The sequence below is a fragment of the Azolla caroliniana genome, unplaced genomic scaffold, assembly GCF_043228905.1.
Source record: "Azolla caroliniana isolate FFs.n. ecotype wild unplaced genomic scaffold, voAzoCaro1.0.p SCAF_6, whole genome shotgun sequence".
Lineage (NCBI taxonomy): Eukaryota > Viridiplantae > Streptophyta > Polypodiopsida > Salviniales > Salviniaceae > Azolla > Azolla caroliniana.
In genome coordinates, this window is record NW_028230441.1 from 3578864 (window position 1) to 3597646 (window position 18783).

Below are 18783 nucleotides of genomic sequence, written 5' to 3' on the forward strand. Positions count from 1 at the left end.
AATAATCAAATTCCATGTATAAGTTGATAGTGCAAGCATCACTTCATCAACTTTATACATTGGACCTAGAAGTAGGGGGTGTTTTGGCATGAAATGGCTTTGGATTCTCATAAAGCACCTTTTTCATGAAAGATTTCATATAGAATGCATATGTACAAAATGTATCACCAAAGAATGGCAATTGGAATGTTTCAATAATTGATTCGAGGAGGTGTGCACCAATGACAATGGTATTTGGACATGACTCCTCGAAATTTATTATTCAAAATATTACAATCTTCCCGAATGAAGTAGTAGAATTAGTAGAAGAAGAAAAATTCAATGATCATAAATTTATTTATTTTGTTTAAAAACTTTGCATGGTACATTTTATTTGTTTTGTTTTTCTGTCTTTTCTTTTCTTTTTATTTATAACTTCGATTTTGTTTTTTTATCCAAAAATAAAACTCCCTGTAGGGACGCGATAGTTCCATCTTATGTGGATGCCCACTGACTCAAGAAAGGGAGAGGACGACCATTGTTGGATGAAGGCTATTCGTTGTCTTTCAACTCCATCGGAGCTGCCCTTGAGGGCATCGATTTTGTTTTTAGTAATAAAAGCAACAGAACAAAATTAATATACCGTTAATCATAAACAAATGGATAAAAATGAATAGAAATTGATTTAAATAACAATCATTTTTTATCTTTTTAACTTCCTTCCAAATGTGTATATGCTCAATTGATTAAAAATAGAGTCTCTATGAGCTCTTTGCGAAGTCGTGGCATCTCTTGGTGTAAAAAAAACATTAAAACCATCACTTTATGAAGTATAGAGGTGAAATATAGCATGGAGTGGTTACCCTTGTGAAGTTATGTGGCTTAAACAAATCTTTAAAGAGTTTAACACTTCGATTGATGGCTTGATAATAACCTTAGAAACATCTTATTAGCATAGAGCTTGATGTTCCATGTGCCCATGTAGCACATTGAGGTGAAGTACTATGACATCTGAGAGTAGATTGTAGCTGGAGACATTGATTTCCAGTGTCATAATTGATCGACAAATGGTAGATAATTTTACTTTAAGCACTAGAAATAAACAAGCTTGGAAAACATTGAAGCTTGGCCTAAATCTGTTTGATATATCAATGGTGAAGGGGGTAAGAAAGAGTGAGTGGTGACAATCCAAAGTGACAACCAATAGCAATGGGCGCGGTTCAGTTCGGTTTCTTGGCCTTGAAACCAAACCAAACCATTTTTTTATATTAAAAACCAAACCAAATAGTTTTAATTTTATGAAGCCATTTAAACCAAACCGTTTTAACCAAACCTTTTATGAAAAATTTAGAACCAAGCGAAATTAGTTTATCATAAACCAAAACCAAACCAAACCTATAAACCTTTAAACCTTCAAAACTTTTAAATCTTTAAACCAAACCACATAAGTCAAAACCACTAAACCGTGAAATTCAAAACCGAACCAAACCGAAACCGATAAACTAATAAGCCGCTAAACCATGATATTCAAAACTGAACCGAACTGAAACCAAACCAGATCATAATATTTGAAACCAAACCAAACGGTTTATTTATCTTTGAACCAATAAACCGTTAAGCCATGGCTTAACGGTTCGGTTCGGTTCGAGCCGAAACCGTGCCCATTGCTAACAACCAATATGACTATTCAACATAGTTGATATAGAAATGAAGTGCTGAGATAAGATAAGCCATTCACATTATGTGTAAGCACATGTGAGTATTGACGACTACACCTCCTTTTTCATATGTAACAGAACAACCATTGTATAAATTATACAAGATATACCACTCACTCTCATCAAAAACTAGTGTGAATATAGAGTTATATAAGCCAAGCCCCACCTCTTTTAAAATGTGTTGATTATATAAATTCATTAAGATTTGGTTAATTGTATTCTCTTTACAAATCTTCCCCCATTAATAATTATGTTAATGTAAGCCCTTACGTTGAGTGAATAGATTTCTATGTGAATTAGGCTATTTCATAACAATTCTGGAAAGATATGGAGCTCACATTTTAGATATAATACATTGCCCCAAATTACAAAACCACACCAATCAATACATGTTAGAGCCCATGTAAGGCATTGGGGCATATGTGAGAAAAACCATGCCATTAACACCATTGTTTTAGTCGAACTTAGCTCACATTCTCTTCAATGTGAAATGAGACAATGGGTCACACATGAGGTAACTCATCCGCTATGCCTATTTTGCCTTCAACAAGTGTGGGAGTTTAAGAGTTACACATTTTGATACAATGCGCCATGTTTGGGTTTGTTTTCCATATATAGCCAATTTGGTCCACTCCCTACACACATTCCTCTCTCGATGTCAATCTACTACTCTCTTGATTGTAATGTTTACCAATAAACTTCTTGAAATTTGACAATAACTACTCAATTCCAAACATACTATGTAAAAATGATTTAGTTGTAATCCAAATAAATCATATTTTATCTCTGATAACTATTAACAATAATAAAATCTCTTTCTCTCTCTCTCTCTCTCTCTCTCTCTCTCTCACACACACACACACACACACACACACACACAATCAAAATTCTTTATTGTAATGTTTACCAATAAAATTCTTGAAATTTGAGAGTCACTAGTCAATTCGGCATGTACAATGCAAAAATGATTTAGTTATAATCCTAATAAATCATATTTTATCTCTGATAACTATTAAAGATAATAAAATCTCTCTCACACACACAATCAAAATTCTTTATTGTAATGTTTACCAATAAAATTCTCGAAATTTGAGAGTCACTACTCAATTCTGCACGTACAATGCAAAAATGATTTAGTTATAATCCCAATAAATCATATTTTATCTCTGATAACTATTAAAGATAATAAAATCTCTCTCACACACACAATCAAAATTCTTTATTGTAATGTTTACCAATAAAACTCTTGAAATTTGAGAGTCACTACTCAATTCCACAACATATATGTAAAAATGATTCAGTTATAATCCCAATAAATCATATTTTATGTCTTATAACTATTAACGATAATAAAATCTCTCTCTATCTTCTTCTTCTTCTTCTTTTTTCGTAAATCAATGTTTGTTATTAAAACAAGATGATAATACAACCCTTATCTCCTCTTGGGACAACATCCTCAATCAACATAGTTGCGAAAATTGCCACATCAACTTCCCTTTCATCCTACGGAGTTGTTGTGTTACCCCATGAAGTCCATCAAATAAGAACCCATTTCTCATGGTCCAATTAAACCACATCCCCCAATACCTAAGGTAGTCAAACACGAACTTATAAAAACCCTGTTAAAAGGTGATAGAATATTGCCCGTTCTCGATGCCCAAATTTGTGATATAACAACCCAAATGGTTTTAGCAATCGGACATGTAATGAACCTATGTTTGGCACCTTCCTCAACCATCATGTAAAAAAACATGTCCCGTTTGAAATATGCCTACGTTTTAAAGCCATCTCCAAAGCCAACCCACCAACAATCACACGCCAAAGAAACACCTTAGCACGGAACGAAAGATGAGTCTCTCTCTCTCTATGAATGGGTAAATACCCCATTTTTTGTTGTAAACCAATTGTCTCATGGGCCAATTTTGGTCTTAGAAGACGTTAATATATCCTTCTTTCTTTCTTTCCCTCACACACACACACACACACTACACGCGCATGTAGCACATCACACATCTTTCCTTCATCTAATGCATTTAAATATATTCTTTAATTTTTGACAATTTGATTATTCAAAAGTTTTCTCTACATGGCATCCATTTTAGAGTGTGAATATGCTCCCTTAAATTCCATCCAATTATCTTCATAACTCAATAGTTGCATCTCTTGTTTTGTAAAGAATGTGATACATGCACAAAGTAATAACTCATGTTTGCAAAAACATTTTATATTTACAAAGAAAGACACTAGATTACATTAGTATTAAGATCAATCGCCCCCGAGGTTCTACAAGAAATTATTTTACATATATATATGTTAACTACCTTTGTTTTTTGAGTTATAGATTTGCTTTAATAAATATTTCAATGTAGAGTAAAACCACTCCACCTTATAAAATATACATTTTTCCCATATGGCATGAAGTTTCAATGTAGCAATTCTACTTGTTGAGTGACACCTTTTATATTATCCAAACAATCTTTTAGAGTATGCAGTGATGCACAATCTCTGCCCAAATTCCTGCGTTTACCTAAGCGCGTTTTTTCTCACATTTTAGAATACATTGAAGCACCTTGCCTTCCAAATATAAATCTTAGTACTACTTACCAATTGTAATATTTTAGTTTTACCAATTGCTATTTTAGGATTCAAGTGTATATTTGTTTTCTACATCATGCCATGTCTCTATAGACTATGGAATAGCATTTGTAACATTGTCCTTCTCAATGTCTCATACAACATTGGTTACAAAAGCATTGTTGTTGGAAGTTGCAAGCTACAAGGTAGCTACTAATGCTGTAATCACTATTGAAGGACATAATTATTGTAGGGGGTAGGTACATTTATTAACCCAATAATCTCTCTCTCACACACACATATATACATACATACATATGTACATACACATACATGTGGGTAGGTGTTCTCGATTCTCAACAGTTGTAATTTTTTATTTACTTTCGATGAATGGATAAATACCCCAATTTTGTTGTAAACCAATTGTCTCATGGGCCAATTTTGGTCTTAGAAGACGTTCTTTCTTTCTTTCTCTCTCTCTAGATTCATGATATGGAAAAATGGTTTGGATGATGGGATGCAAGACACGTGCTTCATGATGCATCACTAGATTCCTCCGTAAATGAGGCGTTTTTGCAACGCCAATGTATCATGACATGGGACAAATGTAGGCTCACGCGTCACACATTATACTACACATGTTGCACCTAACTACAAAACCATATTCTTCGCGGATTGGGGAAACTGTACACATCGATATATGTTAGAGCCCATCTCGTTATCTACCATTCGAACCATTGCTTCCAATACGACTTACCTCACATGCATTGCGATGTGAGACAGGGCGTTGGGGCACAAGTGATGAGAGCGGCCGGCTATGCACACTTTGCCCTGAATAAGTTCGAGAGTTTGAGTATCACACTTTGATACAATGCTCTGCCTTTGATCATATTCGACCATGCTTTCTACATATCTTCAACTTAGTCCAATCCTTGCACGAATTTCTCTCACAACCACAATGTGCACTCTTGATTGCGACATTCATTGGTAAAGTTCTTGAACATCGAGAGTCACTACTCACTTTCACACATATCACGTGAAATGTAATATTTTTGGTCTCATAGGTTATATTTGACCTCTGAAGATGATAATAGAATCTCTCTCTCTCTCTCTCTCTCTCTCTCTCTCTATGAAAACAGTTTCACACATATTATATCAATATCTGTGTGAAAAACACTATTTACAATGGGTGTTACAATGGAGTATGCTTTCCTACTATCTACACGGGTAGTGGAACATGATGAATTCCCAATAGGCAAGACAAACACTCCATTGAGGAAAGAGTTTGTATTTGCTCTAAATTCTAATAATGAAATTTGCCAAATTAGAACTCCCTTCAACTCTTTGGATTTACTCTTTGTTTTAAATAAGAATTTGTATTTGGAAGAGAGTGAGTGAAGTTTGCTAAATTAACTTGGAAGGACCCACCTAATATGTTGATGTTATCATACAAATAGGTATGCATGGAATCACCCTTATAACATACACTTTTATTGTTCATTTACAATGATAATGCCCCATCATTTATCAATAGAATGATCAAGGTGTGGCAATAAAGTAGTTCCCATCAACAATCAATACAAGAAATGGTAGCACTATGGTTTATTATTATGGCCATAAGAAGTAGGTAGTGCTAGTTGGGAAAAAATATGCAAAAGTTACAATATCCATGCTAACACTTTCTTTTTTCTATTGCAATACATGGGTAATCTGCCAATATTTGGAAAGGGGATTCATTCCATCGAATGGGGATCGAGCCTTACAAACATCAGTGGTAAGGTTGGGTTGGCGATTAGCTTCACAATGGCATGCACTTCATAGATATGATTAGCAACCCCCTCAATTCCAAAGAGAGAATGGAAGTGACCTAAGTCGTAGAGAGAGTGAAATCAATTTACATAGTTATAACGTATATTTAAAACAACTAATGATGATAATATCCAAAGGATGAACCTTGCTGTTCAACAATTATTCGTTAATTTTTATTGCAAAAAACTCTCAAAGAAGAATTAGAATAATTCATTTGTAGCACAATTTAAATAGGATATACTAAAATATATAGATAACAAATTTGCAACATTAGATAAACAAAATTTAAAATTTAACATGTTTAGATAAATTATTATAATTTATAGTTTTTTATTCTAGTTGAATTGAACCTCTTAAACCCATAAAACTCTCAACATTATCCAAAAACCAATACATCCATGCATACATAGAAAAGGAAGTTGATTGGTTTCTTGTTCATTTTTCCACAAACAAAACCAAAATCATATACGTAAAAAGAAATTCATTTGTTTCTTTCCAGTTTTTCCCACAAACAACACATTAAAAAGTCACAAAAAGGTACACATAACAAACGAAAATTAGCAAAGTTACAAGATGTAAAAACAATGTCTATAGGAAACAACATATATATTACACATAAAACAGTCATAAAAAGAAAGAAAGAAATCAGTAAAGGCGTATAAATATAAAACAAAGGTAGACATAAGAATAGAAACAATTTTAGTCGAAACCTAGAAGAAAGAAACTATAGGGTGGGGGTTACAAGGGGCCTAGGGTAGACATTTGTAGTTGAGTGCAATGCGATGTCGGTTGGTTTTGGACCGTAGCTTTGCAATAAACTTGTAGTGGGACCTAGGGGGTGTTGGAATGCAGCTTTCTATACAACATGGATTGTGTTTTATTCACTGTTCATAGTGTAGGAATGACATTCTATTAGAGTAAAACACAATCCTAGTCATTGTTGTAGAATATTTACCATACAATACATGTAGAATACATTTGCTAAATATCTATCCTACCTTTTTTTTAAATACTTAAAATACGTATTCTATAGATAGAATACATTAAGTATGTGTAGAAAACATTAATACTTCTTAAATTCTAAAGTTTGTTAAAAACATTTTTTACTATTTTATTCTGTTTGAAAATGTTGAATACTTGCTATTGCTAATATACGTCCAATACCTAGAATACGTGAATTATTTTAAAATGACAGTTCTAAAACACAAAATACTTCAAGAGTATTCTGAAAAATGTATTCTAAGCAAAGAATACGCCTTTTTCTTTTTAACAACAATGCCCCCCACCCCCGTTTCTAAAAGCACGATTCTTGCATGTGCTACGAGCATGTTCGATACACACTATAGTTGACTGGTTGCTCGATATTCCTGCTATAGTGGACGTGTATAAAGTACTACAAGATGAGGGACGCACGTACATGCACTCGTACACACACACACACACACACACACACATATACTAAGTGCATATAATGTTGGTAGCAAGTGTCCGAGAGAAACCTAACATATATGGGTACATACATAATAGGGCTGAGTTGGCACCTTTTGTAGGTAGATCATAGATGTCCAAATGTGTAGATATTAAAGACAAATAAAGAAGAAGAGGAGAAGATGATGATGATAAAGGAAAGAAGGGGGTTTTTTTAAATACATGAAGTCCACATTTACATAACATTTAAAGAGGCTCCAATTGCAATTCCTTGTGATGCTTTTCTTTCTCATTGTTGTTGTGGCTTAGGCGCATTGTCTTAAGACTCAAGAGAGGAAAGAACATTGATTGGTTGTGTCGCTCCAAGTGTCTTAAGTTTTAACACCCCAAGAGTTTATCCCTCCTAACCCACTACACAGATTCACATAAGAATAAGTGAGATGAGCTTTACCAATGGGCTCCTCGGGGGCGGCGAGGATGCGGCGGACATCGAGCAAAGGAACGCGGAGAATTCGTGGGTGCTATACATCAAGAATGAGCTAAAAGAGGCGGAGCACCGGCAGTGCGCCCCGAACCCGTCCATATTCCTGGCATCGAGCCCCCTCCGCGGACTCAAGCTGGAGGCCTTCATACCCCAGGTGGTGTCCATCGGGCCTTACCACAACGACCTCGGCCCGCACCACAGCTCCTTCCCCATCACGGTGGAGACGGAGCGGTACAAGTTGATCGCGGCCCAGGAGATGGCCAAGCACAAGGTTGTGGCGGCATACCTCGTCGGGAGATGCTTCCCGGGGGGCGATCTCATGGCCCTGGCCGAGAGGTTCAAATCGATGGCGGCCGACATCCGGGCCGAATACGATACCGATCTCGCCGAGTGCGCGAGAGGGGACGAGAAGCTCGCCTACATGATGGCGGTGGATGCCGCATTCGTGGTAGAGTTTCTCCGGTGCAATGCCTTGGAGGACAACAAAGCCTTGGCGGTGCGTGTGGGTGTGGATGGGGGTCCCGGTGCCACTGACCCATCCGGATCCAAATCTAAGCTCCGGGAAGCCGTGTACAAAGGCTACTATTGTAGCCGCTTCCCGCGGCCGCTCCGCAAGTCCATCCTCCAGGACTTGGTGCTGCTAGAAAATCAATTGCCCATGAAGGTGCTATTGGAGGTTGTGAAATTGGATCAGAGATGCCGGCAAGGCGACGGAGAGGCGGAGGATGTGCTGGGCTTGCTGGTGAAGGATTTCGCTATGGAGGCGCTGCCTTTCCCGGGACTATCACCGCGCGTGTTGGAGGATGCACTGAGAGAAGTGAATCAAAGGAAGCATTTGCTGGATAGCTTGTATGCCATTGTGACTTCTACTCTCAAGGGCAGCCATGACTCGAAGGTCGAGCAAAAGCCCACCCATTTCCCGTCAGCGTCCGAGCTTTACAACTGTGGCATACATCTCAAGCCATCCCGGGAGACGGAGGCCGGGAACATGAGCTCCATCTGGTACGATGCCGGGTCCACTACCCTCTTCATCCCGAAAGTGAGAGTCGGGGACGATACCGAACGCCTCTTCCGAAACCTCATCGCTTACGAGAGCCATCTCATCGACAAGGTCTCGGTCGTCTCCTACTTCCGATTCATGAACGGGCTGGTCGACACCGCGGAGGATGTGGCCCTATTGGTCCAGCGCGGTGTCCTGGCACAAGACATCGGCAGCAATCATGATGTGGCGCAAATGTGGAACAACCTCTGCATCAACACGATGCGTGTATGCTCGGAATCGCACGAGCTGATCGCTCGAAAGTTGTCGGCGCATTGCCAGTCCCGGGTAAATGCCTGGAAAGCCGAGTTCAAGCGGACCTACTTGTCTCGCCCTTGGCTCATCATCTCCGTGATTTCGGCAGCAGCACTCCTCATCATGACTTTTGTGATCACCTACTACACTGTCCTGATCTATATGGGTGGAGGGGGCTAAATATAAGCTCTGTTTTTTCTTGATGTAACAAGTACGGGAGATGCGTGTGCTAAATAAGTGTAGTAGTGTGTGATGTGCCTTTCTTCATTGGGAATCATGGTGTGGGGAGCTCAAATGTGTATGAATCATGGTTTTTGGACATAACAATATGACTCATAAATTCTGGCTGTCTTTTTTAGTATCATGGAGGCTGGAATATGATGCATGAAACCAGGTGTTGTGAAAAAACATTTATATTATGCTAGTATTGTCTGGATTTGTGTCATCCATGTCCCTGAGGCATGAATGCATTCCTGTTATGGAGATATTGTTGGCACGAGTTGAGAAGGCTCTTTGAAATGAGCGAGTGTAGTAATATGAATTGTGGTTGTAATTAGGAATTTGGGAGGATAGAATGTGTGAAAAGACGAGAAGCACTCTTTTAAGGGCAGGGCCATTGCAACAGTTTAAGAGAAGTTGAGCATTCTATGACAGTGAGACAAGGCACCTCATCCCAATTCCACTACACAATAAGGCAATGAGATGTTGATAGGTGTACAAGCTCAAGTGCAACTTCAACTACAGCATCATCAATGCACCACTAGGGTTTTTGCCCAAGGTTATGCTCAAACTAATGGAGAAGACTATGATGACAAATTTGCACCTGCTCTGACAGAAAAGATGCTGACAGTTTGGACCGTTCTTGCCCATGGTTAATGGATGGCAACTCCATGTGTGAAGAATGCCTTCATCCAAGGGGAGATTGAGGATGTGTACATGGGACAACCTTTATGATATAATGTTGAATAGTCCCCATTTGTTGGCTCAAGAAGTTCCAAGGAACTCGAAGGGGATGGCACTTGAAGGTCACCAACTATAAACTATGCATATGCTATACAGACATTAATGACTCTATACTTGCAAATGCTCATCAAGGACAGTGCGTATTTGTCTTAAGCCTCCTTGAAAAATATTTCACTAACATTGAATGGAAGTATACACGGGCACATGAGAAACGTGCTATTTTGCAAGGAATCCTCAAATGTTGTATGCAACAAATATTCATTTTTCCTTACACATCCTTAAGGTTTTTCCATTATTGATAGGGAGAGGCACAAAACTCATGCATTTCAAAATGCATTCAAGGGGATATTGTGGTTATTTCCATCTAGACTATTACCGTAAACCAAACACATCTAGTTAGTGGACCTATTTCTCGATGATCTCTTTGTAGTGATTGGCACTCCAGCTAGTGTTAAATGTTTGGGCTTCTTATAGTATCTCAAAAATAGTGATGAGCAGACAACACTGACAGAAGATGCAGCCATTGCAGCTCCAGCAAGCCAAGGTGGGAGCCGAAACCCAGTAAAAGGGAAAAGCACCCCAGCAGCAATTGGTATACCAATCACATTGTATCCAAGAGCCCAAAAGTAATTGAGCTGTATTCGATTGAATGTTTTCCTTGATAAGTGAATTGCAGTGACAACATCCTCCAAATTATTTTTCATCAAAACAATATCTGCAGCTTCTACAGCGATGTCGGTCCCGGCACCAATTGCCATTCCCACATCGGCGGCTACAAGAGCCAGGGAATCATTTATACCATCACCTACCATTGCTACTGTCTTCCCGCTAGACTACAAAACAGAAATCAATAAAATTATGAGCCACACATCAGAAGCGTCAATTTTCTAAACATGGCATTTCATACAAAGTAGAATATGATGCAATAGAGGCAGAAACCTTGGTATACCCTTTTGTTTTGTGTAAATAGTGTACATGTGCAGATAAGGGAATTTTGCAGAGTGGGATCCATAAGCCGTATGTGTTTTTTAATGGGTTTCAAACTTTTAATACTAAAAATATATGCAGCACAGAACAAATAGACCGACATGTTTTTCATTCCGTGCTTTTCATTTACAAGGGCATTACAACTTCTAACTACTTTTCAAACTAGGCTTCTCGAAACAATGGATTGCCTCTTTGGATGGGCAGTTCCCTAAAACTCAATCTTTCTACATTTTCAAGCATACCTGTAGTTCCTTTACTTTTTCAGCTTTTCCTTGCGGTAGAGTCTCTGCGAAAACTCGATCAATACCAACTTCTCTCGCAATCGCATTTGCAGTACCCCAATTGTCTCCCGTCACCATTATGCTCTGGACCCCAATGGACTTCAAGATAGATATTACGGCTGGAGCTTCGGCCTTTAGTGGATCAGAGATGGCTATCAACCCGACTATTTCACTCTCAATAGCAACCAATATCCCTGTTCGGGCTTGCTTCTCTGTGTCCTTCAGGCATTCCATTGCTATTTCTGGCACATCGATATTGAATCCAGCCATTAGCTTTGAATTTCCTACCAATACTAGCCTTCTGCCTTCAAGTTCACCACACACTCCTTGACCAACAATGGCCCTAAAATTAGCAACCTTTGATAACCAACTCAAATTTGAGGTTTTGTGGCCCAACAATCTTGTGTGATCAACAATCGCCTTTGCAAGAGGATGCTCACTGTTAACCTGTATGTAATGAGCATGGTTTACATTTTCCAAATGCCAACGGAAAAACTTGAGTTACACTTTGTATTAAATAGTTGGAAGCATACCATCATAATGGTACATTTATGCAAATTGCTAGAAGAAATGTATCTATAGTGATTAACCATAGCTCTTATATGTCCATGCCATTGCAATCCATAGTGACCTATCTCTAGCCTAATTTACTCCATCAATGGAAAGAGTTGTGTATGCTATGAGCATGTACAAATATTATTGAGAATTTCCAAGTAGCTGCAACCAACCTCAACGGAGGCAACGACATCATAAAAGTGCTGAAGTGGTATATTCTTGAATAGTTGTGTTGTAACAACAACTGGTTTTCCAACAGTAAGTGTTCCTGTCTTGTCGAATATCATAACATTCACCTGGCCAAATGATCACACAACGAGAGAGATGAAATCAAAATGACACCTTGCATATCCTTGGAAGCTGGCACTAAAACACAAGAAGGAATGTACAATTACCTTATGAGCACTTTCCAGTGCTTGCCCTCCCTTTATAAGAACACCTTGTGAGGCACCTTTACCAGTTGCTACCATTACAGCTGTTGGTGTCGCTAAACCAAGAGCACACGGACATGCAATTACGAGTACCGAAATTCCAAACTGAAGGGCAAGTTCAAATTCATCCATAGATAATGGAATCCATGACTTTGGGTAGGAATTGTTTCTACCTGATACATACCACCCCAACCATGTGACAGCCGCAAAGATAACAACCTTCGAAAAAGCATGTAATGTGGTTAATAGGCATTTAGCTCTAAAATGGCTCTAATGAAAATAAAAAATTCTCAAGTGATTCTACAAAAGGTGTGGACTTGTTTTTATTTTTAGAAAGTGCAACTTATCAAACTCTTTACCACAAAATGACACACTTACAAAGGGCACAAAGTATCTGGAAATCCCATCAGCCAGTTTCTGAACTGGTGCCTTAGCCATCTGTGCAGCTTCCACCAGGCGTACAATTTGAGCTAGTGCAGTTTCAGCCCCGACACGAGTAGCTTTTACATGCAAAACTCCACTTTCATTCATCGTCCCACCAATCACCTCATCACCTTGCTTCTTTTGCACTGGTTTGGATTCACCAGTGATCATGCTTTCATTAACATGGCTATGGCCCCAGACAATAATACCATCTGTCGGTACTTTTGACCCTGGCAAAACCTTGATTATATCATTGCGTTGTATGAGTTGAGTGCTTATTTCTTTTTCTGAAAGCACTGTGCCACCTCCACTATTACTAGACTTTTCAATATCGAGTAGGATGGCAGTCTCTGGGGCAAGCTCCAACAGTTGAGCAATTGCCTCCGAAGTCTTGCCTTTTGCTAAAACCTCCAAGTATTTCCCTAGTAGGATGAAAGAGATGAGCATGGCACTAGTCTCAAAAAAATCGTTTCCAGTAAAACCAGGTGATGTCGCAGCATGTAAGACGATATAGACAGAGTAGAAATAAGCAGCATTTGTACCCATGGTGACTAGCACGTCCATATTGGCACTGCCATGGCTGAGGGCGTTATATGCACCGATATAGAATTTCCTTCCGAATACAAATTGAACCGGCGTCGCTAGAATCCATCGTAGAAGTTGGCCAACTGTCAACATGTTCACAACCCTGATTTCCAAGACATCATGTAGAACATGAATATACATGAACACCATGGAGAGGAAAAAAACTGGAATAGTAAAAGTACAACTCCAAAGGAAATGGTTCTTGTATCGTGCTATCTCTTTAGCTCTATCGGCTCCACCATGACCATTAGGGTTGTAGAGGCTAGCTTGGTAGTTACTTCCAATTGATTCAATAATTTCGATGAAGTATCTAGGTCCCGTTTGATCAGGATCGTATGAGATAATCACATTCTCAATTTCTACATCCAATTCTACTAAATCTACACCAGGTAAAGCTTCAAGAGACATTTTGATCATATGCATTCCTTGAATTGTATGAACGCCCTCTACCTTCAAAATTACTTTGTTTCTCTCCTCCCCAACACTTATAAGGGAAGCCATAAATCCTAAATCATGATCAATCTTATCTATAATTTTCTTGTAGTTAATGAATTTGGCATCATATTGGATTAGTGCCTCCTCTGTTGCTAAGCTTATTTGTACTTTCTTGACACCAAGTACTTTATTTAAGCTAGTTTCTATAGAAGTTGAACATGATGTACATGTCATGCCCTTGATGCGTAACCGACAAACTGTCATTCTTTCTTGGTTGTCAGGAAAGCCTCGGATTATGTGAGCTTCGAATCCTGCATCTTGAATGGCTTCACAAATTTTTAATTCCTACAAAAATTCGACACAAAGAATTTTGTTTTTCAGATAATGTGGTGTGTCAGGAAATGGCATTGAAGATCAATATCTAAAACACGAATTCATGCTTCAAAAGCTTGTTAATTGTCAGAATCATATCTTGCATTGAAAATCTTTGAGAAGCTCAAATGAATCATGTAGAATTAGATTTTTCGGACATAAACTTATATATTTGACTGATGCAAAACTAATAAAAAGAAGACACTAAGCACCAGTTTTACTTATAATATGAATGGCAACTCACCTAATCATATATAACTACACTTTCTTTTTAGAGTATCGCAATAAAGAGAAATAAATGTTTTGCTTACATGGATGAATGATGGATTATATATGACTTGAGCTCTATTTTGAAGGACAGAAACGGTTGCATCTTCGATACCTGGAAGGCGCTTCACAGATTTCTCTATGGACCCAGCACAAGCTCCACATTCCATTCCGATGACTTGAAGATTCAATTCACACAGTGATGATCCATGGATGACCATCATGTCATGTGATGGTCGATAACTAGGCATTGATGGATAGTGAGGGACTGGAACCAGTGCTACCTGTGAAGACTTCTTATTATTACTCTCCTTATTGCACTTCTTCTTCACTACCTTCTTTATGAATGCCATGTCGACTATATGAGCAGCTGCCATTTGGTGACTTGGACCTGGCTGGAGTTCCAAATGCACAATGTTTAATCACTGTAGTTAATACTAACAAATAATAGTAAACAATGTAAGAAAACAACCACTTACATGCATACAGTCACATCACACACATATAAGCATACAAAGGTCACATTTATAAATTCACAAGACATACATTCATAACAGCATACAATCACATCACACACATACAATCATACAAACGTCACATTTATAAATTCACAAGACATACATTCATAACAGCATACAATCACATCACACACATACAAGCATACAAATGTCACATTTATAAATTCACGAGACGTACATTCATAACAGCATGCAATCACATCACATGTATATACATTCACAACACATGCATACATCCAGCATACATTCGCAACAAATGCACCCATGATTTGTGCATGCATACAGTCACAACTCACAAGACATACAATAATTCACAACAGATGCATGCATCATCAATCCTTACTTGCATACATACATATTGGCGTGTTGTGTGTATGCAGGTAGGAGGGTATATAATCTATTTTACAATTGTGAATATCATGAGATACAGAAATACGGCCAGCAAATTTACCCAAAATGAGGATTCGAGAAATGAATCAGCCCTGATTATATATATGATGCATAATTCCAAATAAGCCGGGTCATGAAGGGGCAGAAAAGCCCAATCAATGTAGAGTTCCCAACAGCATTCTGAAAATAGAATTGATTGAAGAAAAACGGGGGGGGGGGGGGGGGGGGGGGGGATCACGTTACTTGAGGAGGAAAAAATACAGATGAATGTACGTAGAAAAGTGAGTGAGGTTCTTCAGCAATGAAGCTTAGGATGAACAAGAAGAGGAAGACATGTGTAAAAATGAATGATTTCTGTCGGGCAATGTATGTAGTTACGGAGGAAAGGGATCTCCACAGGTGCTTGCATTCATTGCGCATTCTTCTTCTTCGATGTTTTGTGGGTAGGTTCCCATTCCAAGTCCCTCTCTGTTTTCCATATGTAGTATGTATGTATGTATGTATGTAATGTATGTAATGTATGTATGTTTGTATGAATGTATGTATGTATGTATGTATGTATGTATGTATGTATGTATGTATGTATGTATGTATGTATGTATGTATGTATGTATGTATGTATGTATGTATGTAATGTATGTAATGTATGTATGTTTGTATGAATGTATGTATGTATGTATGTATGTATGTATGTATGTTTGTTTGTTTGTTTGTATGTTTGTTTGTATGTATGTATGTGTATATATAACCCCTCCATTCAGCATTTTCACCATACCAGCTTTCTCGAGATTTGTCCACCTGACCAATACACGCACACAAAGTCGCTGTCCCGATCGGCCTATAGACCATGTCTTCCCATGGACGTCCACGATCTTCGTTTGAGCACGTTAAAACTATCGCCTAAGCAACTCCCCCCTTCCAAAGCGTATGGGGAAGCAACATCAAGAGACCACTTGCCTCCATCTTTCGTAGAAAAGACGAACCAACCTTTGGGAAACTGTACTTTATGAAGCATCATTCAGGCCAAGGGACGGCTACATATACAACATACATGGAATGAGATATGTGATCTAACTGATTGGATTCCTTTTTCGGCAGTTAGTATCAACATGTGCCTCATTGAAGTCTGAAAGGGTTTCTTGTGTGTGTGTTGTAGCCAAATTCATCAAATGGTGATGGTCCTATCTATAATTGATTTTGTCAAGTCATTTAAAGCCTTGGTTTGTGTTGTTCTCTGTTAAGTCAATTGCAATGTAAAGTCATTGAAGTTATGTAGTCCAAAAATAGATTGTTTGTTGAGAAGATAACATTGAAGTTGTGAAGGTACGCAACCCGTGAACAACTTGAGTCACTCTCTCACTCTCTCTTGCATGAGGGTTGTGGAGAACCGTACTTTTATTAGATGCATCAAGGTTCGTAAGCTCACTAATTGCACTAACTTGCAAGATACCCTAGAGGAATGTGAAGGTGCAAGGCAAAACATTCATATATGGTATATGTACATACAATTTTACAAACATAAGACATATGATATAAGATGTATTTGTGGAGGGTGTTGTAAAGGTGTCATTTCTAGAATAAGTATATATAACATGGATGCGTGTGTGAACCTACGTGCCGACTAACACTCATGCTCAAATATGGGTTCCTTACGTAGGATGCAAAAACCTTTGTTGAGTGCATAGGAGAAAAACCCACTATTCGATGTATACATATTGCTATATTATAATGGTATGGTCCATGGACTTTACCGTGAATGTCATATATCATATAAATATCACCGAGGCAATTCTCGCATATTAAGATAATATGAGAAAGAATAAGATGATGCAAGATTGAACTGTCTGCCTTCAAGTAAGAATCTAACCATCAAGACAAAGCTCAAATCATGGAAAGAGAATCCTACAATTATCACCTTAACGAGAGTGTAACTTGCGAATATTAATGTGCATGCACAATGTCATAAGAGACCATTTGTGACATCCTTCATGTGACAACATATGAATAGTGCACGCACACACAATACATTAAGGAGTACCTACAAAAATACATTCACATGAACACAAAGACATCTTTGCACAATGAAATTTACATGGGATAGACTCTAACACGTAAAAACAATAAATCCTATTGATATATATATTTTTCAAAAAAAAAACCTATTGGTATTGCCCCTCATATTAGGGGAAGTATTCGGCCCACCCTTTGTATATTTTTAAATAATGTCACAGATGCCATTGGTCAAAGAGTTCAAAAAGGTGGATATACACAACATGTTTTAAAACCATATCACAATATTTTATTATCATTCCTATTGTTCTTAGTACTTACCGAGTGTGTGCTAATCAGGATCATTAACAATATAAATTGATGTTAAACGATAGTAGTTGGAATTATGCTTGGTGCGAGGTATAGTGATTAACATTGGTCAAAGAGTTCAAAAAGGTGGATATACACAACATGTTTTAAAACCATATCACAATATTTTATTATCATTCCTATTGTTCTTAGTACTTATTGAGTGTGTGCTAATCAAGATCATTAACAATATAAATTGATGTTAAACGATAGTAGTTGGAATTATGCTTGATGCAAGGTATAGTGATTAACATTGTGACAATACGATAATTAGCATGTGCAAAAGCTAATAGCAATTAATATATTAAGGTTAGTACAATTATTAACACACTTTAAATGCTCATAAAATGAGGATAGATTTAATATACAAGATCTCTTATTACACTTAGAATGTTCATCCATAGATTTTTTGGAAGTATAGTTTTGTAAAATATTGAAGTGTAATATTGGGCAACTTTGTAGGGTTCAATCAGCTTTTTGATAAGGGTCATAAGTCATTTATTCAAAAGTATCTATTGTAGAATGAATATGGCCCCCGATATGACAAGGGCTAAAGTTGGCATTATTGTTGTTTAAAAAAACATAAAACAAATAACCAGAACATATTGTTTACATCATTATGGGGCTAACCACTTGCATATAAACTAGTAAGCCAGTAAGAAAAACACACATAGCTATAAAATAATAAGAAAATAAACATTGCCTAGCATCAACCACTGGTATAAAAAAAAGAAGGAAAACCGTACACCATAAAAAAACAACCATAAGAATCCAACAAATAACCATAAGAACAACCAACTTGGACCACAAACTATATCCATTGGTAGTTAAGAAAATCTTCATGCACTAGTTAAGTTTGGCCACCTTTAGATGAGTACATTTGAGGGTATACAAGTTATGGTTCATTAAGGCAATATGTGCAACGCCTTCGT

General features: G+C 37.7%; 2 protein-coding genes across 5 annotated transcripts; one reads left to right on the plus strand and one right to left on the minus strand.

Annotated features, from left to right (window-relative positions):
• Positions 1-7870: 7870 nt before the first annotated feature.
• Positions 7871-9632, plus strand: LOC147862641 (putative UPF0481 protein At3g02645). Its single transcript, XM_087321430.1, has one exon. The coding sequence runs from the start codon at positions 7949-7951 to the stop codon at positions 9464-9466; it is 1518 nt and encodes a 505-aa protein (XP_087177556.1). The 5' UTR covers positions 7871-7948; the 3' UTR covers positions 9467-9632.
• Positions 9633-10490: 858 nt separating this feature from the next.
• LOC147862642 (putative copper-transporting ATPase HMA5) lies at positions 10491-15704 on the minus strand. 4 transcript variants are annotated; one of them, XM_087321427.1, is made up of 7 exons: positions 15555-15704; positions 14630-14976; positions 12882-14291; positions 12468-12722; positions 12246-12368; positions 11479-11964; positions 10491-11082 (listed from the first exon to the last, which is right to left on the minus strand). In XM_087321427.1, the coding sequence occupies exons 2-7, from the start codon at positions 14960-14962 to the stop codon at positions 10642-10644; spliced, it is 3048 nt and encodes a 1015-aa protein (XP_087177553.1). In that variant the 5' UTR covers positions 14963-14976; positions 15555-15704; the 3' UTR covers positions 10491-10641. The 4 variants fall into 4 exon arrangements, with proteins under 4 accessions (XP_087177553.1, XP_087177551.1, XP_087177552.1 ...); XM_087321425.1 differs by having other exon boundaries at positions 14630-14980; XM_087321426.1 differs by lacking the exon at positions 15555-15704 and adding an exon at positions 15459-15478 and having other exon boundaries at positions 14630-14980.
• Between the last annotated feature and the right edge of the window lie 3079 nt (positions 15705-18783).

Bases quoted from the DNA above. Each gene is read 5' to 3' on its own strand.
- LOC147862641 (XM_087321430.1), top strand. From the start codon at position 7,949: ATGAGCTTTACCAATGGGCTCCTCGGGGGCGGCGAGGATGCGGCGGAC.
- LOC147862642 (XM_087321427.1), bottom strand. From the start codon at position 14,962: ATGGCAGCTGCTCATATAGTCGACATGGCATTCATAAAGAAGGTAGTG. The intron at 12,723-12,881 runs GTAAGTGTGTCA...GCTTTTTCGAAG, and splicing joins CCAGATACTTTGTGCCCTTT to GTTGTTATCTTTGCGGCTGT. The intron at 11,083-11,478 runs GTATGCTTGAAA...TCTGTTTTGTAG, and splicing joins AAAAAGTAAAGGAACTACAG to TCTAGCGGGAAGACAGTAGC.